At 44.1% G+C, this 19,866-nt stretch overlaps 1 protein-coding gene across 7 annotated transcripts in view; it reads right to left on the reverse strand.

Annotated features, from left to right (window-relative positions):
• Positions 1 to 19,866, reverse strand: part of spidr (scaffold protein involved in DNA repair) — a 72,750-nt gene that overhangs the window by 20,451 nt on the left and 32,433 nt on the right. For 5 of the 7 annotated variants that reach the window (XM_060921016.1, XM_060921015.1, XM_060921019.1 and 2 more), the window contains 3 exons: positions 17,729 to 17,939; positions 12,202 to 12,410; positions 6,708 to 6,866 (listed from right to left, as the gene is read on the reverse strand). In XM_060921016.1, coding sequence (XP_060776999.1) covers positions 6,708 to 6,866; positions 12,202 to 12,410; positions 17,729 to 17,939 — 579 coding nt within the window. The remainder of the gene's footprint in view (positions 1 to 6,707; positions 6,867 to 12,201; positions 12,411 to 17,728; positions 17,940 to 19,866) is intronic. The other 2 variants (XM_060921017.1, XM_060921020.1) reach the window with 2 other exon arrangements.

The following is a 19,866-nucleotide window of genomic DNA, read 5'->3' on the forward strand; positions in this document are numbered from 1 at the left end:
CAGGGTGATGTGATAACAGCGCAGTTACTGCTACACCCCAAAACCACTGACGACTTCTCAACTACCAGTTCCTTTCCTGGTTACGGAGTGACATCGAATAAATCAACATGGCTGCTTCACACGGTCAACGGTGGAAAGTTTCCCTTCTCGACTTTTTTTTTTTTTTTAAAAGAGTTTAAAGCAGGACTGGTTTTCGCTCAGTTCATATCCAGACACAGCGCTTGGTTTAATCAGTAACTGTTAAATCACTGTTTTGAGATGGTAATCAACAACCTTAAAGTCATCACGAACATCAGCCTGGGCAAACAAAAGACACGCTTTCATCGAGGCGTCCACGTGTTGTGTTCTCATTTCGCACGTCAAACGTCCCTGAGGTGGACAATAACGCCGTGACGACTTGCAATTTTTCCTTTACAGCATTAGTTACGACTTCGGTGAGAAAAGACTTGTTCGCTCACAAGCATCTTGTTCTTCTCTTCAAATTAATAAGACCGCTCGCAGTGTTCCCAAGAAAAAAGCCCCAGTGTGATCGGTTACTCCAGTATCGAAAATTAATCAAAACCTTCTGACCGATGAGAGGGATTGAGATGAAATCTGTGATTTGGATTGCAAATTTCTGCACACTTTCCTCCATATCAGGGGTCGGCAACCTTTTTGCCATGTAGTGCCAATTAGAAATTTTCTTGTTAGTTAGTGTGCCATTCAAATAGGTGTTGTTAACTACAACCCCGATTCCAAAAAAGTTGGGACAAAGTACAAATTGTAAATAAAAATGGAATGCAATGATGTGGAAGTTTCAAAATTCCATATTTTATTCAGAATAGAACATAGATGACATATCAAATGTTTAAACTGAGAAAATGTATCATTTAAAGAGAAAAATTAGGTGATTTTAAATTTCATGACAACAACACATCTCAAAAAAGTTGGGACAAGGCCATGTTTCCCACTGTGAGACATCCCCTTTTCTCTTTACAACAGTCTGTAAACGTCTGGGGACTGAGGAGACAAGTTGCTCAAGTATAGGGATAGGAATGTTAACCCATTCTTGTCTAATGTAGGATTCTAGTTGCTCAAGTGTCTTGGGTCTTTTTTGTCGTATCTTCCGTTTTATGATGCGCCAAATGTTTTCTATGGGTGAAAGATCTGGACTGCAGGCTGGCCAGTTCAGTACCCGGACCCTTCTTCTACGCAGCCATGATGCTGTAATTGATGCAGTATGTGGTTTGGCATTGTCATGTTGGAAAATGCAAGGTCTTCCCTGAAAGAGACGTCGTCTGGATGGGAGCATATGTTGCTCTAGAACATGGATATACCTTTCAGCATTGATGGTGTCTTTCCAGATGTGTAAGCTGCCCATGCCACACGCACTAATGCAACCCCATACCATCAGAGATGCAGGCTTCTGAACTGAGCGCCGATAACAACTTGGGTCGTCCTTCTCCTCTTTAGTCCGAATGACACGGCGTCCCTGATTTCCATAAAGAACTTCAAATTTTGATTCGTCTGACCACAGAACAGTTTTCCACTTTGCCACAGTCCATTTTAAATGAGCCTTGGCCCAGAGAAGACGTCTGCGCTTCTGGATCATGTTTAGATACGGCTTCTTCTTTGAACTATAGAGTTTTAGCTGGCAACAGCGGATGGCACGGTGAATTGTGTTCACAGATAATGTTCTCTGGAAATATTCCTGAGCCCATTTTGTGATTTCCAATACAGAAGCATGCCTGTATGTGATGCAGTGCCGTCTAAGGGCCCGAAGATCACGGGCACCCAGTATGGTTTTCCGGCCTTGACCCTTACGCGCAGAGATTCTTCCAGATTCTCTGAATCTTTTGATGATATTATGCACTGTAGATGATGATATGTTCAAACTCTTTGCAATTTTACACTGTCAAACTCCTTTCTGATATTGCTCCACTATTTGTCGGCACAGAATTAGGGGGATTGGTGATCCTCTTCCCATCTTTACTTCTGAGAGCCGCTGCCACTCCAAGATGCTCTTTTTATACCCAGTCATGTTAATGACCTATTGCCAATTGACCTAATGAGTTGCAATTTGGTCCTCCAGCTGTTCCTTTTTTGTACCTTTAACTTTTCCAGCCTCTTATTGCCCCTGTCCCAACTTTTTTGAGATGTGTTGCTGTCATGAAATTTCAAATGAGCCAATATTTGGCATGAAATTTCAAAATGTCTCACTTTCGACATTTGATATGTTGTCTATGTTCTATTGTGAATACAATATCAGTTTTTGAGATTTCTAAATTATTGCATTCTGTTTTTATTTACAATTTGTACTTTGTCTCAACTTTTTTGGAATCAGGGTTGTATGTGTAATTAGACACCACACGTTTTAGACGGATATGGATATTTAATGCATTGAGCAAATGTAAAACACCATTGCACTTGTTTTATGCCATTAACCTCACACACAAGGTTTAAGACCCCCCCCCCACACACACACACATTGGATAACAACATTGCAAGCAGCTTATACAAATTCACAAAATAACATCCAAAATCTTTCAGTAGGTAACAGGCCCAAGTTATTCACAATAAAGACGTAGCAGCCTAATGGAAATGGAACTGATGAATAATAAAACTACAGAAAAAATTAAATAATGAGTGTCAGAGAACACTGACAAGTAGCCTACATAAAGTGGCTTAACAATAAACTGCAAATTTGAAGTAGCCTTGCTACAAAATAAATGTTTTGCCTATCAGTCAATGTGATCCCTGGCCCTGCTTCCCCTTACTTAGCTCCGAGATGTGGGGATGGTAATTGGTCACCGAGTTGGACGCATGCTTCCGAATGGCCCGTTGTCAGACGACTTCGGGAAGGGCAAAGTACATTCTTCATGTGCGAGAATATCTGTTCACACAGATATGTTGATCCGAACACTGACAATAAAGCCAGTGCGATATTGCAAAGACAGTTGAACTTTTCGGGTAAAGATGCCCAGCAGGATTCATTGGCTTTAAACAGCAGAGCTCCTCTCTCACAGTCACATCACGATATCTTGCCATCACTGCCAAACGTGCCACGTCATTCACATCTACGCTTTCGTCAAGCGCAATGCTAAATACCGCTGCATCTTTTATGCCAGTTGTTTGCTGCACCCTTACGTTTTCTGCCATTTCACCAATTCGTCGCTCAACAGTTCTGGCTGATACGGGCATGTCTTTTATTCTTGATTTTATTGTCTCTTTATTTGGCAGCCCCTCAAAAAGACTATCCGAGCCGGAGAGAAAGGCCTCCTTAATGTATTCGCCGTCTGTGAATGGCTTTCCATGTTTAGCAAGGCAGTGAGAAATTATATAGCTAGCTTCAGTGGCATTGTTTTTAGCTGAGGCAAAGACTGTTAAAGTGTGGGCTTGCTTCCCATACCCGCACACTGCGCGTGAGATTGATTCGTCCTTATCTGCCTGATCTTTGAAAGTCTTTTCGTGCTTTGCCTCGAAATGACGTTTAAACACTGGATGTTCAACACACAACGCTTTCAAAACACAACGTGCACACAGCACGGTCCCTCTGAGAAACGACCCTATATTCTTTGGTCCATGAGGAGAGGAAAGCCCGAACTGTCGGCTTCTTTGCCATCTTAGCGCAACTGCTGCATCAAGTGAGCCCATCTCGTGAGAAATATGGGGGGAAGACAGTGTTGCCAGATTGGGCGGTTTTAAGTGCATTTTAGCGGGTTTTGAACATATTTTGGGCTGGAAAACATCAGCAGTATCTGGCAACACTGGGAGGGGGGCGCTATATTGTTGTGTAGTCATGCTAAAAGAGCAGGCTCGCCATGCAACAGCCAATGACAGTTCAAGATGACGTTTGAACATTTTTAACGTGTTGAATAATTGGGTTTGCGCATCATCGTCAGTGTGCCACTGGAAATTCCTCGGCGTGCCAGTTGTGGCACGCGTGCCTAGGGTTGCCGACCCCTGCTCCATATCATGCTGACACATCATCTGGTGAGCCAGTTTCAACAGAAGCCATCGAACATGCTCACGCCACCATGTTTCACACGTACAGCACCGTGTAAAAGAAATGCTGCGGACCAAAAACGGCTTAAAAATAATAAAATATATGTTTCAACATTAAACAAATACTCGAAACAGTAAATCAGTAAGCCAGAATAAAATCAATACTACAAAGTCGATATTTGGTGTGAGACGACCCTTTGCTTTTAAAAAATAAAAAAAAGTCTCAGTTCCAGTGGGTGCAGTTTTATGTGGAAATGAGCTGTAGGTTTGACTGAGCATCTTGCAGAACCAGCCACAGTTCTCCTCGACACTTTGTCACCCTCACTTCTTCATTCTGCACCAAAAATTTCCCAGTAGCCTTCATTATGGTTTCTTTTTTCATCTGAAAAGTGCTCTCTGATGGAATATGCTGCTCAGATTCAATTTTTTTTTTCCTGTAATATTTAATTTTGTGCTGGGGGGGGATGTTTGGAACTCTAAAATATTTCTGTAATGTTTTGACTCCATAATGTAGAAGTCATAAAATAGAAATCTATAACAAAGTTTAGTTGAAAAAAATTTAAAAATTAAAAAAATCGGGTGCCTAAGACTTTTGCACAGGACTTTATCTTCCACGTTTCATCCAAATGGCTGATGTTATTCCTCATCACATCCGTCTCCAAAATCATGTACCAGAATCTTAGGTTTTTTTTATTAGATATTTTTTTGGGGGCTTTTTTCACCTTTATTGGATAGGACAGTGTAGAGACAGGAAATGAGCGGGAGAGAGAGACGGGGAGGGATCGGGAAATGACCTCGGGTCGGAATCGAACCCGGGTCCCCGGATTTATGGTATGGCGCCTTATCCACCCTTAGTTTTTTTTTTTTTTTCTCCACGACCGAAGTCCTTACATCTTATCTCTCTGAGAACAGAGGGTGCACCAACATTAGGGTGCATCAGTTGCCCCCTAAAAATGAAAAGTTCCTCCGATCATGATGCATTTTTGTTTTTACGTTCCTTTTCGTAAGAAAACACACTGTGTGAAATATTTTGACAAAATTCAGAAGTTTAATGGTGGCACCAAGAGCTCAAAGTTATGGAAAAGCTGCTATTTTATGACAAAATTTCGATCACTTTTCATGAAACATTATGGCACCTTATAGAGTATATCAAATATCTGAGATACACATTTTTAGTACATATTCTAAATATATTATCAAGCACAGTTTGAGTTTTAGCTGTTCATTGAATCATCGTTCAACTACTTTTAAACAATACAAATGTATTATGAATCACATTAATGCTTCTCAATCCCTTGCAAAGGTTTTTAACATGATCTCTGGGTCACAAGAAATCAATAAACGGAGTCCAACATTGTGATTCAAACCTTACGCGGAAACATAAAATAAGCGTTTTTTTGGCAAAAAAAAAAAAAAAAAGAACCTCATGGTGCCACCATTAGACTTTCGAATATGGTCAAAAAATTTTACAGGACGTCTTTATTGGTGAAAAGGAACACCCAGACAAAAATGCATCAGATTTTATGAAAGTGAGGGCAACTGATGCACCCTAACCAACATCATGCAGTATATTCCTTTTTTTAAATCTTGGACAACCGTCATCAGATTGCTCATGACTGCTTTGCTCAACAGGAGACATTCTGGTTCAGAATAAATAGAAATACCCCTAATTACACCGTCTGGCCAAAAGTTTGTTGACACCTAAGCATACCGTTCGTGTGCTTGTTGAACAGGTCATTCCAGATTTATTCCCCCTTTGCTCCATTCTTCTGGGAACGCTTTCCACTAGAATTTGGGGTGTGGCTGTGGGGATTTGCGTTCCTTCAGCTCCAAGAGCGTGAGTGAGGTCAGGCACTGATGTTGGGCGAGGACGCTCCAGTTCAGTTCATCCCAAAGGTGTTCAGTAAGGTCGAGGTCAGGAGTTTTTTTCCACTCCAACCTGAACACACCAGCCAGATCCCTACGCTCCACTACTCCTGGTTCGCCTGGCCCCTCCTCCTCTCTGCTCCTGCCCAGCCCACTCAAGACTGCTGTCTGTTCTGGCTCCCCGTTGGTGGAATGACGTTCCCATTGAGGTCAGAACTGCCGACTCCCTGACCACCTTCAAAGCGCAGACTGAAGACACACTTCTCCCCTGCCTCCCTGCCCATCGGTCTAGACCAACCCAGGCCGTGTACCGTCTCGTCTGGGGTTCGCCGTTTGAGTTCTCTCTCGGTAATAGTTCTACCTTGTATGGTTGGTTTGTTTGCTTGGCTGTTTGCTGAGTTTTGGTACTTCAACAGAATATTACACTCGGTATTGTCGTTACTTGTTCAGCTGGCACTCGAACTTTCTTGTCTACAAGTTCAGCACTTTGTGCATCTGACTTCTGCACTCGCTGTTGTTCACTCTGGATAAGAGTGTCTGCTACATGCCATGTAATGTCACCTAATGTAATATCTTCATGGAGCTTGCTTTTTGTACAGGGGCGTCATCAAGCCGGGACAAGTTTGAGCCTCTTAGTGCCAGGGAAAGGAAATTGCTCCGAAAAACAAATACCTTCTAGAAAATTCTGTGCTTCCAACACTGTCGCAACAGTTTGAGGAAGAACCGCATATGGGCGTGATGGTCAGGTGTCCACATACTTTTGGCCACAAGGTGTATAAACCTGATGCGCTACCTTGAGGCACTATTTTTATCCAAAACATCAAATAAAAATCCCATATGCCTGGGTGGAGGTTCACCTCTCACGAGTGAGGCGCTGGATCACCTTCAGTCCCTGCAGCAGGCACACTTTTCCCTGCAGCTGCTCTGTCAAGTCTTTTCGTTCTTCTTCTGAAGACGCACACTGCATCTCCACCTCGCTGAACATACCGTACATGTCCTGCACCAGCAAACAACACCTGAGAAGAGGAAAGGCACAGGGTAAAAGGATACCAGAATAAAATGTCGATGTTTATGTTTGTTGTCCTGTTGGAAGAAGAATCTCCGCCACGGTTTCAAGTCTCTTGCAGACTGAAACGGTTTCTTTTGGGACTGCCCTGAAATGTCGCATCATCCATTTTGCTCTCAACCCGAACCAGTTTCACACAGTCAAGTCAAAGTCCCTCTCATGCCAGAATCTGGTCTTCCCAGGCAGTCTCCTGTCCCAGTACTAACCAACTCTAAGGCATATGGGTGCGGCACCAATCTCCGTTTCGATAGCCCTCGGCCTCTCGCCAGGGTTACAGCGGAGGGCTAGTCCTCTGGTAACCGTGAGAGTTTGACTTCCCCCACTCACATCTGTATTGCAGCATGCCTTGCCAGATGGTAGTAGGTACCATTTTTGTGATGGTCTTTGGTACGACCCGACCACGAGTAGAACTCGCGATATCTCGGTCGAGAGGCAGACACGCTAACCACAAGGCCAACTCGTGGTCTGTTTCGCAGTCCCTACTGATAAAAAGCATCACCGCAACATGATGCTACCACCACCATGCTTTGCTGTTCTTAGGGTGTTAGGATTCAACCAAAAGGCAGTGCTTCTTGCCAAGGCTGAATTTTCATGAAGTCCATTTCAGAACCAGGTAGTATAGTAATCCAGATGATGCACTGCCAAATGGGGAAAAGTTCATATTTATGCAAGGAAGTGGAATAATTTGTTTAAAAAAAAAAAAAAGAGAGAGAAATGAAAAACGGCAAGTGATTACCGCACATGTTGAAATAAAGCGCTGAATGTTTTTACTTATTGGAACATAAATCTGTCCTGAAAGGATCCGTGATATTTTTTTAAGAGTTGAACCCTTGCTCTCGGTCCATGACTCAGTAACACACCACTCCTGAGCAAACATCATCCTTTTCATGCTGGTTAATATTAAAGTGTTTACACTGGCACAAGCAGAAAAAGAGTTGAAGCAGAAAAAAAAAAAAAGAATGCTGCTTCACCTGAGCACACTGTTTTGGGAGGTAAAACTGAGATTTAGTGAAAATGCATTTGGCTGAAATGTCAGTGTGTGTGAGGATGAAAGCGCGCTGATTATATCTGATACAAGCTGAGACAAGTTTCCTTTCTGGACCTCAAACAGAATCACGACTTGCTGGAACAGACCAGTGACAGATGTACAGCTTTGCTGTTAAGTTTAATAAAGAGGAACAGTTCTGGCAGCTCTGACGTCACTCAAGTGTTCTGCAATGCAGAGAAGTGATTTGAAGGGAGAATCTGTGCTGAATGATGATAGTTGAAGAGGCAGAAGGAGTTAAACGGTTCGAGTGTTGTGAACAGTGAGGCTTGTTTAGGCTTGTGTGTAACTCGAGAACTGAGGTGACAAGAGCAGGACCACATGATCAAAACAGGTTGACAAACAACCACCTCGTTTCTCTGACTAACTCTGGTGGATGAAGCAGCCAGCGACTTCACCGGCCCGCTGCCATCGGCCACCATCAGGAATTTGCTATTGTGAGTAATCACAGGAATTCACGGCAATCTGGGGGCACTTCCTGGAACTGCACACCATTGAGCTTGTGCGCACACACACACAAAACCCCACCGAGACCCCCCCCAACAAAGACCGCTCCAGTGCATCCGGATTGGCTGGAACAAAGTGGGCGGGATTCCTTCCGCCACAGAATCCACCAATGAGGATGTGGTTTGTGATAAACAGGCTTGAAATCAGACACCTCAAGCACATTTTGTTCTAACTACTTCTTGAAAACATCCCCTCCTCTCCTCTCCTCTCCTCTATTCGAACCAAGAGCTTCTTCAGCTTGTTTATGCTCCACAGACCTTTTACTGGAACCAAATATTGTCTTGGAGTGAAAACAAATCCTGATTATTCTCAGGAAGCATGCTCCAGTGAAGCTTAAAAAAATTTTTTTTAAAAAGTGAGAGGTTGAAAACTCTAAAATTGCAAGGCAAGCTTGCTAAAACTTGAAGTCCTGGTTCTTAGGAAAATGAGCTAAACTCATGAGACCTTCTTTTGTAGCTTTTAATCGACATTATCCTGACAACCACATAAACATCGTAAAGGAGCCTTCCTGTTGATTAGTGTGTATATCAACGAAGATACCAAAATACAGCACCAGAGAGTTGAAAAACAGTTTCAGAGAAAGCTTGGAAATTTCCAGGAAGCAACCAAAACTTGGAACGTTGAGGACATGTTATACTATCCAGATGATCGGTGTATTAGACAACAAACACTACTTGGTGCAGTCCAAATCGGTGTGGCCCTTTATTTATCTTATAATGTCAGGTATGTGCAAATCAAACAAGAGGAAAACAAGAAGAAGTGACAAAAGAGCAGCGTTCTGGTTCCGACATGCGTCAGGCTGCCCAGTCTGGAGCCAGTGCCTGGCTCAGCTCACGAGCATGTTTATCTGTGTGCTCGTCCCTGCTCGAACATAAACATCGTCATCACCACCACCGTTGAGGGATCATGTCCAGGCTCGCTCGCCACTCCATATGGTGGTCTATCCTGAGATATACACACACACACACACACAATGTGATGTGCCAAAGTCATGTGTTTCCAACCTGCTCGAGCATCTGACCAGGATTGAGTTACTGAAAACATTCAAATGACTCACCCCAACCTTTAGTCTTTCTCGGGTTCTTTCTTTCTATCGGCATTCGGTGTCGAGCCATCTGCTTTTTTTTTTTTTTTTCCATCACACGAGCACGTGTGTCCCTGCCTGTTCTGTCAACAATCTCGACCTACCGCTGTTACTCAGCAGGTCAACAGGACAGTGGGTAAAATGGCTCATGCTTTCAAATTCTGACCCTTTAATAAAGGTGGCAACGTTGATCGCTGGCTGAGAGGGGGGAAAATGAAGTTTAAAAAATAAAATCCTTGGGAATCTCAGTTGAAAAATAAAAAAATCCCAGATACGTGGCAAGCAACAGTAAGAAAAGAACAAGGCTGAAGTCCAGTGTGACATTACTGAACACCGAGTAATTACTAATTAGTACTTGTGGTTCCCACCCCCCCAGCCAGCTCCCAAACAGGGATGTTACATTACGTTACAGGCATTTAGCAGACGCTCTTATCCAGAGCGACGTACAACAGACCCAGAGCAGCCTGGGGAGCAGTTGGGGGTTAGGTGCCTTGCTCAAGGACACTTCAGCCAGGGAATCGAACCAGCAACCATTTGGTCCCAAAGCTGCTTCTCTAACCATTTGGCCATGGCTTCCCCATTGAGCGGCATTCTGGTTCTGACATGCGTCAGGCTGCCCAGTCTGGAACCAGTGCCTGGCTCAGCTGATGAGCATGTTTATCTGTGTGCTCGTCCCTGCTTCCCCATTGAAAGCTAATACGCGCTTCCTCCTGGATGTGTGAAGCCACCAACCACATCTTTTCAAACTGCTGCTGTCACAGGTCAGGGTAACACACTCGCAGGAAAGTGACGTCTGCCTTCTTCCCGATACCTGAACTCAGACGCAGCCATGATTGGAGAAAGAAGATGCCTTTCCTCCCACCCACCCAGGAAGCATGGCCGATTTTTGCTCTCTTGGCATTATTGGTACAGTTAGTTATCGCTGTCGCCTCAGAGCAAGAAGTTTCTGGGTTCGAACCTTACGGCCGACTGGGGTCTTGCTGTATGGAATTTCCTCCAGGTGCTCCGGTTTCCTCCCACATTCCAAAGACATGCGGATTCGGTCAACTGGCTAACTCTAAATTGCCCTAATGTGAGTGTGAATGGTTGTTCGTCTCGGTGTTAACCCTGCGATAAATTGGAGACCTGCTCAGGGTGAACCCCACCTCTCAGACAAAGACAGCTGGGACTGGCTCCAGATTCTACTGCGATGCTGACGGATAAGCGTTGCCAATATCGCACTTCAAACTCGTCCGATTCGAACTCACCCAAGTCCTGAGGGTAAGGCGAACACTTTTCTGTCGCACCAATCAGGAGCAGGTACGCCTCCATTTTTTTTTTTTTTTGGCAAAGGAGTCAAAAGACCTGCCCACTTGTTTTCGATTGGCTCGCAAAACCAAGACTTAGGAATTCTCCGAGAAAGCTGAATGTGGACTTGTATGGACCAGACCGAGTACTTGGGGAACAAAATACTTCAGCAAAACCAAATCGATGCACCGATTTCATAACCGAGCCACAATCTTGTTCAGGTAGTTTTGCCACAAATAACATCATGTGTCACTTCTTGCGCTGTTGCCATGTGATTGTGTCAGGCTAATGATTGTATAAAAATAACCAAGCTCAGACCAAATCATGACTGAGATGATTATACAATCGTCTGTACAGGCAGTCCTGCCAATAAATTAGTGTCTTCTCAACTACAATCACAGGCATTTTACAGCCAAATAAAAATCCCTCCAAGGCATTATTTTGAGGATGAAACCAGCTCTTACAGTATATGAACCTGCTGTTTTTCTCTGGAAAAACAGCCGACGAGATCAGTGTTATTGAAACACTGCATGGGGTGAGTGCATGGTCAACAAGAAGGCATGAGAGCCTCAAGAAATCTAATCCTAAGGCCAAGATCATTGCACAGAGAACGTTATCACCTGGATAGAACTGTGCAGCGAAGTCATTCAAGATTTTTTCCACTTCTCCAAGGATAATATTTGAACAAGGGGACGCACCAGATATATGGTGGGTTTTAACACGAAGATGCTGTTGAGCAGGCCACCAGTTCTGCTCAAGCAAATGTTTCGGATCATCTGCAAGCTGTTAAAAGCCTCAGACATGAGTGGATCTTCCGGTACAACAACATGGATCGTTTTAATACACATGTCATCTCAGGACTGCACGATGCTTCCATTCTCCCAGCGTTTACGCCCACACCAGCTTTTTCAATACATCCAACAGTAATACAGTGTTGGATGCTTTTGGGAAAACTGTAAAAATTTCCGCCATAAAGTTTCAATAACCTCCATAATGTCTCAAGTGGGAGCCATCAAAAAAGAAAGTAAAACCAAGAGTGTGTGACTCCACTTACTGTATGTCACAAGAACTGTTTTTTTTTTTTTTAAACATTTTTAGAAAGTGTTTGGATCATATTCCGCTGCGAGTGTATAGAAACCTATAATGGATGAAACCAGGCATATCAAAAAAGTCGTTTTAATTCAACACTAACGGTATTATAAACAGTACTTCTTATGGGTACTTTATCTCCATGGAAAGAACAAAACATCTCAGCATACTGGATATCACCTCCTCAAGAAAGCCAGGAAGTGTTGGAGACATGGATGGCCCAGTCCCAAACTATTTACATGATGGATGCCAGTGACTTCAGGAGAACCATACCTGCTGATTTCTTGCTGCTGCGCTGTCCCAGTGACACACTTACTCAAAGCTCGGTGTCTGAGTAAGCTTGTGTGAGGAAACTGTACAACAGAGTCGAAATAAACCCTCTGGACCACCACCTCCACAGGACCACATACAGACCCTGAGGTCCCACAAGCCTCCAAAGCCTCCAGGAGAGAATCAAACACACCTTCTGCATTCCCACGGGCCTGCGTATACACATGAAAAACCAAACCTTACATGATATGACTTTGAACAGTTCGTGTCAATTCACTTGTATCAATCACCGATTTGCCAGTCTAGGAAGAAGCATGCCTCCAGAAAGGCTAGTTTTGTATTAACTGTTGAACCAGCAATGAGAAACACTTGGATACCTCGACACTGATGCCAAGATGGTCCAATAAAGTCATGCAGTAACTTTTAATGCAGTATTTGCAATAAATACCACTGTCATATAGCCTTGTTTCCCTGGAACCTCTTTACAAGCCCAGGTTGTCTCTGGTTATGTGGGGGGTTCATATAGCCACGGTTAAATATCAAGTGTTCTATTTCATCCCTTGTAACCACCAAGGACGGTGAGAATCAGCTTGAGAACAGGAAAAGGTGCTCGGAGATAACTGCTGCACTGACCTAAACTGGATCGCTGAAGACTGGAAAACGTCACCGGATCTTTTTACAATATTCAACTGCCCAGTTTCAGTCTCACCGTCACCTCAGACTCTTGTTCTTTGCTGATAGGAGCGGAATCCGATGTGGTCTTCAGCTCTCGAAGCCCAATCGCCTCAAGGTTGGACGTGTTGTACATTCTGAGATGCCTTTCTGGTCACCACAGTTGTAAAGGGTGGTTCCTTGAATTACTGGAGCCTTCCTGTCAGCTTGAACCAGTCTAGCCTTTGACCTCTCTCATGAACAACCCACAGAACTAGCACTCAATGGAGGTTTCTGGTATTGGAAGCCTGTGTAAAGGGCAAGGAGATGACCTTAGACTTTGGCTTCGACAGAGGCTATCAGGTAGGCATCCGTGGTGATAATTTCTCTCAGATGGTGCACCACCCCAAACCAGACTCCTTTTGTTGGAAGCGTTCTGCATCTCCAGTAAAACTATGCTGGAACTGCTTTCACTGAGACAAGGACACATTTCTACCTGTGGGATTTGGGGTCCAGCCATCGACAGATAACTTCTGCTCAGTCCAGAGATCCAGCAAGTCTGAAGCTGCAATTATCAGTCCTTGAGAACTCAATCCCACACTTGCCGGCCTGGCGGCATCTGACTGATAAGCATAATAAATGTCTGTTATACACTGGTGTGATGGGGTGGCTAGCATTCTCGGTGAGTCTTGCCTCGTACCAATGAACGGTGTGGCACACGTCAGAAAACTTCCGATTTCACAGAGACCAAGCACCGTAATATTGTAAAGGACGGTGGATGCACTCCGGAAGGCCCATTTTCCATGTATGGTAATATCCTGATGCCACTGGATACAAGGTGAGACAAGACAAGACTGCGTGCATACATCATGACAAGTGTGGTGTGGTTCTAGGGAATGCCGAAGGGCCAGATTTTTAGGTAGATTGCTTGTGCTGAGTCTGAAATAAATAGAACGCAGAGCCACATGAACCACACATGCTTGAACTGCACAAAAACACGCAAAAAGAGAGGGTCTTTTGGAATCATCTCAAATCTTGAACTGGTCAGTAACCACTGTCCTCCTTCAATGCAAGGAAGCCAGATGAAAAGAATCCCTTGTTTTGAACTGTAAGGTCTACTTTTTCGATCAAGAAAGGAGCAGCAACAGAGCAACAATTTTACTGAGGTGCGAGGTCAACAAGGCCCTTCAAAACTGTAGCTTACAGTTCGGTCCATAAACATTTGGACACAATTTCTATAATTTTGCCTCTGTACACCACCACAACGGATTTGAAATGAAGCAATCAAGATGTGTAGGCTGTAAAATTCCAGCTTTAATTCACAGCATTGAAGAAAAAATAATGCATTAACCATTTAGGAACTGCAGCCGTTTTTACATAGTCCCTCCATTTTTACAGGCTCAAAAGTCACTGGACAGCTGACTGCTCAGCAATTTCATGTCCAAGATGTGGCCAGTTTCCTCGTTATTTCGTGACAAATTAAGGAGATAAAAGGTCTGGAGTTGATTCCAAGTGTTTAATTTGTATTTGGGAGTTGTTCATGGGAACTCTCAATATGCCATCCAAAGAGGTGTCGATGCAAATGAAGGAAGCCATCATTCGGCTAAAAAAAAACAAAACAGGCCTATAATGCCCCTTTTCCACCAAAGCAGTTCCAGGGCTGGTTCGGGGCCAGTGCTTAGGCCAAGTTTACATTAGACCGTATCTGTCTCGTTTTCTTCGCGGATGCACTGTCCGTTTACATTAAAACGCCTGGAAACGCCGGGAAACGGGAATCCGCCAGGGTCCACGTATTCAATCCAGATTGTGTCTGGTCCGGTGCTGTGTAAACATTGAGAATACGCGGATACGCTGTGCTGAGCTCTAGCTGGCGTCGTCATTGGACAACGTCACTGTGACATCCACCTTCCTGATTCGCTGGCGTTGGTCATGTGACGCGACTGCTGAAAAACGGCGCGGACTTCCGCCTTGTATCACCTTTCATTAAAGAGTATAAAAGTATGAAAATACTGCAAATACTGATGCAAATACTGCCCATTGTGTAGTGATGATTGTCTTTAGGCTTGCCATCCTTCCACTTGCAAGTGGTAAGTGACGCGCATGCCCGATATGCACTGGGATCTCACACACACAGCGGCTCAGTCCCGAATCACTGCTCGTGCGCTTCACTCGCGCGCTCTGTGAGCTGCGCAGGGCCGGAGTGCGCACCCTCCAGAGGGCACTCGCTGTTCAGGGCGGAGTGATTTGGAGCGCAGGATGCCTGCGGAGCCGAGCGTATCCGTGTATTGGCGTTGCTGTGTGCACGCGAATCGTGTATTGGCGTTGCTGTGTGCACGCTAATTGTTTTAAAAACGTTAATCTGATGATCCGCTGATACAGTCTAATGTAAACCCCACCTTAGTTTGGAACCAGGTTTTCTGTTTCCACTGACAAAGAACTAGCTCTGGGCCAGAAAAACCGGTTCTAGGCTAGCACCAACTCTCTGCTGGGACAGAGGAAAGAACCGCTTACATCAGCGGGGGGGGGGGGGGGGAGTTGTTAAGACCAACAACAATAAGACCGCGAAAGATCGGCATTTTTAAGCGACGAGAAGCAGCAGCTGTACAAATGCGAAGTCATCCATTATTGTTATTGTTGCTGCTGCTGCTTCTTCCGTGTCGTTTTTGCTTCGATATTCGCGCCAAGGTTTATGCAAACGTAGCAACGTAACTGACATATACAGCGACGTAATGACGTGTCTTCCCTTAGCACCGTGAGCTATGGAAAAGCAAACTGGTTCTCAGCTGGCTCGCGAGTTGAACGAGTTGTGAACCAGCACCAGCAGTGGCCCCGAACCAGCCCTGGAACTGATTTGGTGGAAAAGAGGCATAAGAGAGACAGCAGAAACTTTAACAGTGGCCAGATTAACAATTTGGTCCATTCTGACAAAGGAGGAATGCACTGACGAGCTTGGTAATACCAAAAGCCCTGGAAGACAACTCAAGTGGATGATTATAAAATTCTTTCCTTGGTGAAGAAAATCCCCTTCGTAACACGTAGCCAAGTCAAGAACACCAAATGTAACTACAGAGGGTCTACTTCAGACGCAAACCACTGGTAACATTCAATAAAAGAAAGGCCAGATCAGATTTTGTGAGAAGACCTGCTCAGTTCTGGAACAAGATTCTATGGACAGATGAAACCAAGATGAACTTGTACCAGAAAGACGGGAAGAGAAGAGGATGAAGAAGGAAAGGAAGGGCTCAGGATCCAAAGCATAACATCATCTGTGAAACATGGTGGACATGGGCACGTATGGTTGAAGTACTCTGAATTTCGTCGAGCTATACTTTCTGCTCAGATTCAGTCAAATGACCTAAAACATACTGCAAAAGCAACCTATATGCTTTTTCAGGCAAAGTAATGGAATGTTCTTAAATAGCCGAGTCAGTCAAACTAACTAAGCTGCTTCTCACTTACTGAAAACAAAACCAAACGCAGAAAGGCCCACAAACAAGCAGCAACTGAAGCCAGCTGTGGTAAAGGCCTGGTGAAGCTTCTCAAGGTAGAAACTCGGCCTTTGGTAGACGTTGTAAACTTCAGGTGGTTACTGACTGCAAAGGATTTGCATCCGAGTATGAAAAACAACGCTTATATTTATTATCGTTTGTCCAATTACATTTTAGCCTATGAAAATGGAGGGACGATGTAAAAAGTGGCTGTAATTCCTAAATTGTTAAGTCAAAATCCCTTCCACGCCAGGATCTGGACTTCCCAGGCAGTCTCCTGTCCCAGTACGAACCAGCTCTTTGAGGTGCATCCGTGTGGCGGCGCCGATCTCCGTTTCGATAGCCCTCGGCCTCTCGCCTATACACCTCGGGTCCCAGCAGGGGACTAGTCCTCTGGTAACCGCGAGAGTTTGACTTCCCTACTCGCATCTGTATTGCAGCATGCCTTGCCAGATGGCAGTAGGTTCCATTTTTATGATGGTCTTTGGTCTGACCCGACCGCGAGTAGAACTCACGATTTCCCGGTCGACAGGCGGACACGCTAACCACCAGGCCAGCTCTTTGTTTCCAAAATGGTGAATGCGATATTTTTGTTAAATGCTTTGAATGAAATCTCAAGGTCTTCATTTCAATCGCATCTTCATGGCTTCATTTTAAATCCATTGTGGTGGTAAACAGAGACAAAATTACAAAAATTGCATCAGTCCAAATACTTATGGACTTGACTGTAAATCCATGCGTTCTTGTCTCCAGCACCCACAGATCTGATCTAGTCACCTTCCAACAAGTGATCTTTTGTCTGTAAAGCATTCTATTACCAACCCCTGCCCTTCAGAGATGTACTCTGTAAGCTGCTTTAGTGGTGGGGTGGGGTGGGGCGGGGGCGGTCTCGAGCCTGCCCCTTGGTATGAAGTGGGGCACTCGGATGCCTACCAGGGGTATGAAGGCATGGCTATCCTTGCCTACGGTTTATCTAAGGCAGGTCCTTGTGGGCGCTGGAACAAAGAGGCACGTTTTGGTTGCTGCAACCCAATAGCGCCACACGGATTTACGATTCCAAAATGTGCCTTCTCCTTTCCAGAGGAGAAAAAAAGAAAAGGAATGACAGCAGCATTTATCACCAACACTGCATCGTGTGTCAATAAGTGACTTGGACAACGAGGTATCCAGGTGTTTCCTACCAGAGAGGTGAAACTGAACTGGCCTTTTCCATCAGCACTGAATCATTTTAAAAGGCAGCTGAAGGATTGCAGATGAAAAAAAACAAAACAAAAACATCTCACCATGAATATAATATGGGTGTCAATAAACTTGATTCAAATTTCAATAAAAGAAAGAGGACAAGCTTTTTAGATATTCTCATGTGGGTGGAGAAAGACAAAGTTACACACCTGTTTATTCGGGATAGACGCCTGAGAAGACTTGAAAATCTCTTTCCTTTTCCATAAGCACCTGGTTAAAGGATATGGTTTGGTCTTTGTGGGGCGCAGAACCTTTGAGCAGGTCGCACTGTTGTTCTGCTTTGCTTCGGGGAAAACTTTCTGGCTGAAATGCGTGTTCAGAATGATGGGATGATGCTCGCCGTCGACAGTCAGGCTTTGCCTATAGCAGGGGTGAAAGAAGAAAAACAGTTGCAAGAATAGGTAACTTGTTGTAGCTTGTGAACCTCTGACCAACTTTATCGTGTGGGAATACACGTGAATGGACTACATGCTGTATCTCAGACCGGCCATCTTATTCGCTCACTTCACTGTTACACACTCATTCACCTTTGTGTGTGTACAAGACAGGTACGATATCTACCGACTGCATCGGAGCACAGTGCCCCACCCCACCAAATGCTTCCAACCAGTGTAGCTCGACAGCCAAATTTCTCAAACAATCTCAGCTATGTTCGGTACAACATACAGTACACTCACCGGCCACTTTAATCGGACCCGGTTCTCGGCTGCAAGAGTGGAACCCAATGTGTTCTTCTGTCTGCTGTTGCATGCCGAGATGCTTTTCTGCTCACCACGGTTGTAAAGAGAGATTCTACGAGTTACGATATCCTTCCTGGCCAAAAAGCTTGAACCACCTCAAATTTGGCTATTCCCGTTTGACCTCTCTTATCAACAAGGCGTTTGTTTCCACCCACAGAACTCACTCAGTGTTTTGTTTTGGTTTTTTGCACCTTTCTGTGAAAACTCTAGAAACTGTTTGTTGTGTGTGAAAACCCCAGAAGATCAGCTGTTTCTGAAATACTCAAACCAGTCCCGTCTGGCCCAAACCGACACCCATGCCACAGCGAAAGTGGCATGGGTGTTGGAAAAATTGTGATCTCACACTTTGAGATCACAATTTTTCCCATTCTGATGTTTGAACATTGTGACCGTGAACTGAAGCTCTTGATTTGTTTCTGCATTGTGCTGCTGTCGAGGGATCGGCTGATTAGAGAACAGCGAGGGGGGGGATTTCTGGGTATTCTTAATAAAGTGGCCGGTGAGTGTGTATGATATTAATGTTGAAAAATGGGTAAAAGTTCAGTTATGGTCATATGTGGGGATATTAGTGTTGAACTATGCTTTGCATTAATTAAAAAACAAAACAAAACACTTTTTAAACTTCTTTTAATTTATTATTATAATTTTTTTCTTCATGTTCCAGGCATGTCCCCCCGGGAAAGACCCAGGACACGCTGGAGGGACTATGTCTCTCGGCTGGCCTGGGAACGCCTCGGTGTTCTTCCTGAGGAGCTGGCCGAGGTGTCTGGGGAAAGCGAAGTTTGGGCTTCCATGCTCAGACTGCTGCCTCCGCGACCCGGCCCCGGATAAAGCGGATGAAGATGAGACGAGATTATAATTTTTTTTTTTTTTACAACTTTATACCGTCACTGAGGGCTGTTACAGCAATAACTCCGTTAATAGTTAAACCACAAACAAGCGTCTGCTCTTCAATGTCTCAATAAGCACAAGGATATGTATTCATTCTTAAAATAGTCCGACGTGATCCGAGAAAACTGTGATGAATTACATCACAAAACACTTTTTTTTTTAAAAAATACATTTTTTAAAATAATTACAAAATTATCCAATTTTTTCCTCTTTTCCAATGTTAAATATTTTCAATTTATTTTTTCTTTTAAAAATGTTAAATTTTATATATTTGTGTGTATGAGAAACAATTGTAAAATATTATCCCCCCCCCCCCACACACACACATCATCAAACAGTTTTCATGCAACATGTACAAAATATCACTACAGACAGTGATACAAGTCACGTCTCGGAAAAATGCTCAAAATTGAGAAGCTCAAAATATCACCATGTACCGTCCCTAGATCTAGGCTGATCAAGGCTCTACGTGGGAAACAGCAGACACCACAGAGATAAAAACTCGCTAACTGATCAAGATGTCTTTTTCCACTCCAGTGAAATAGTACAAGTACCTGTGTTGCATTCTGTCACTTATGCTCTAGAATGCAGGTGATGGGGTCAGAGGTTGTTATAACTGCACAAACAACCGTCCGGAGAACGCAACAATCTTTCTT

Source organism: Neoarius graeffei, chromosome 5 (assembly GCF_027579695.1).
Source record: "Neoarius graeffei isolate fNeoGra1 chromosome 5, fNeoGra1.pri, whole genome shotgun sequence".
NCBI lineage: Eukaryota > Metazoa > Chordata > Actinopteri > Siluriformes > Ariidae > Neoarius > Neoarius graeffei.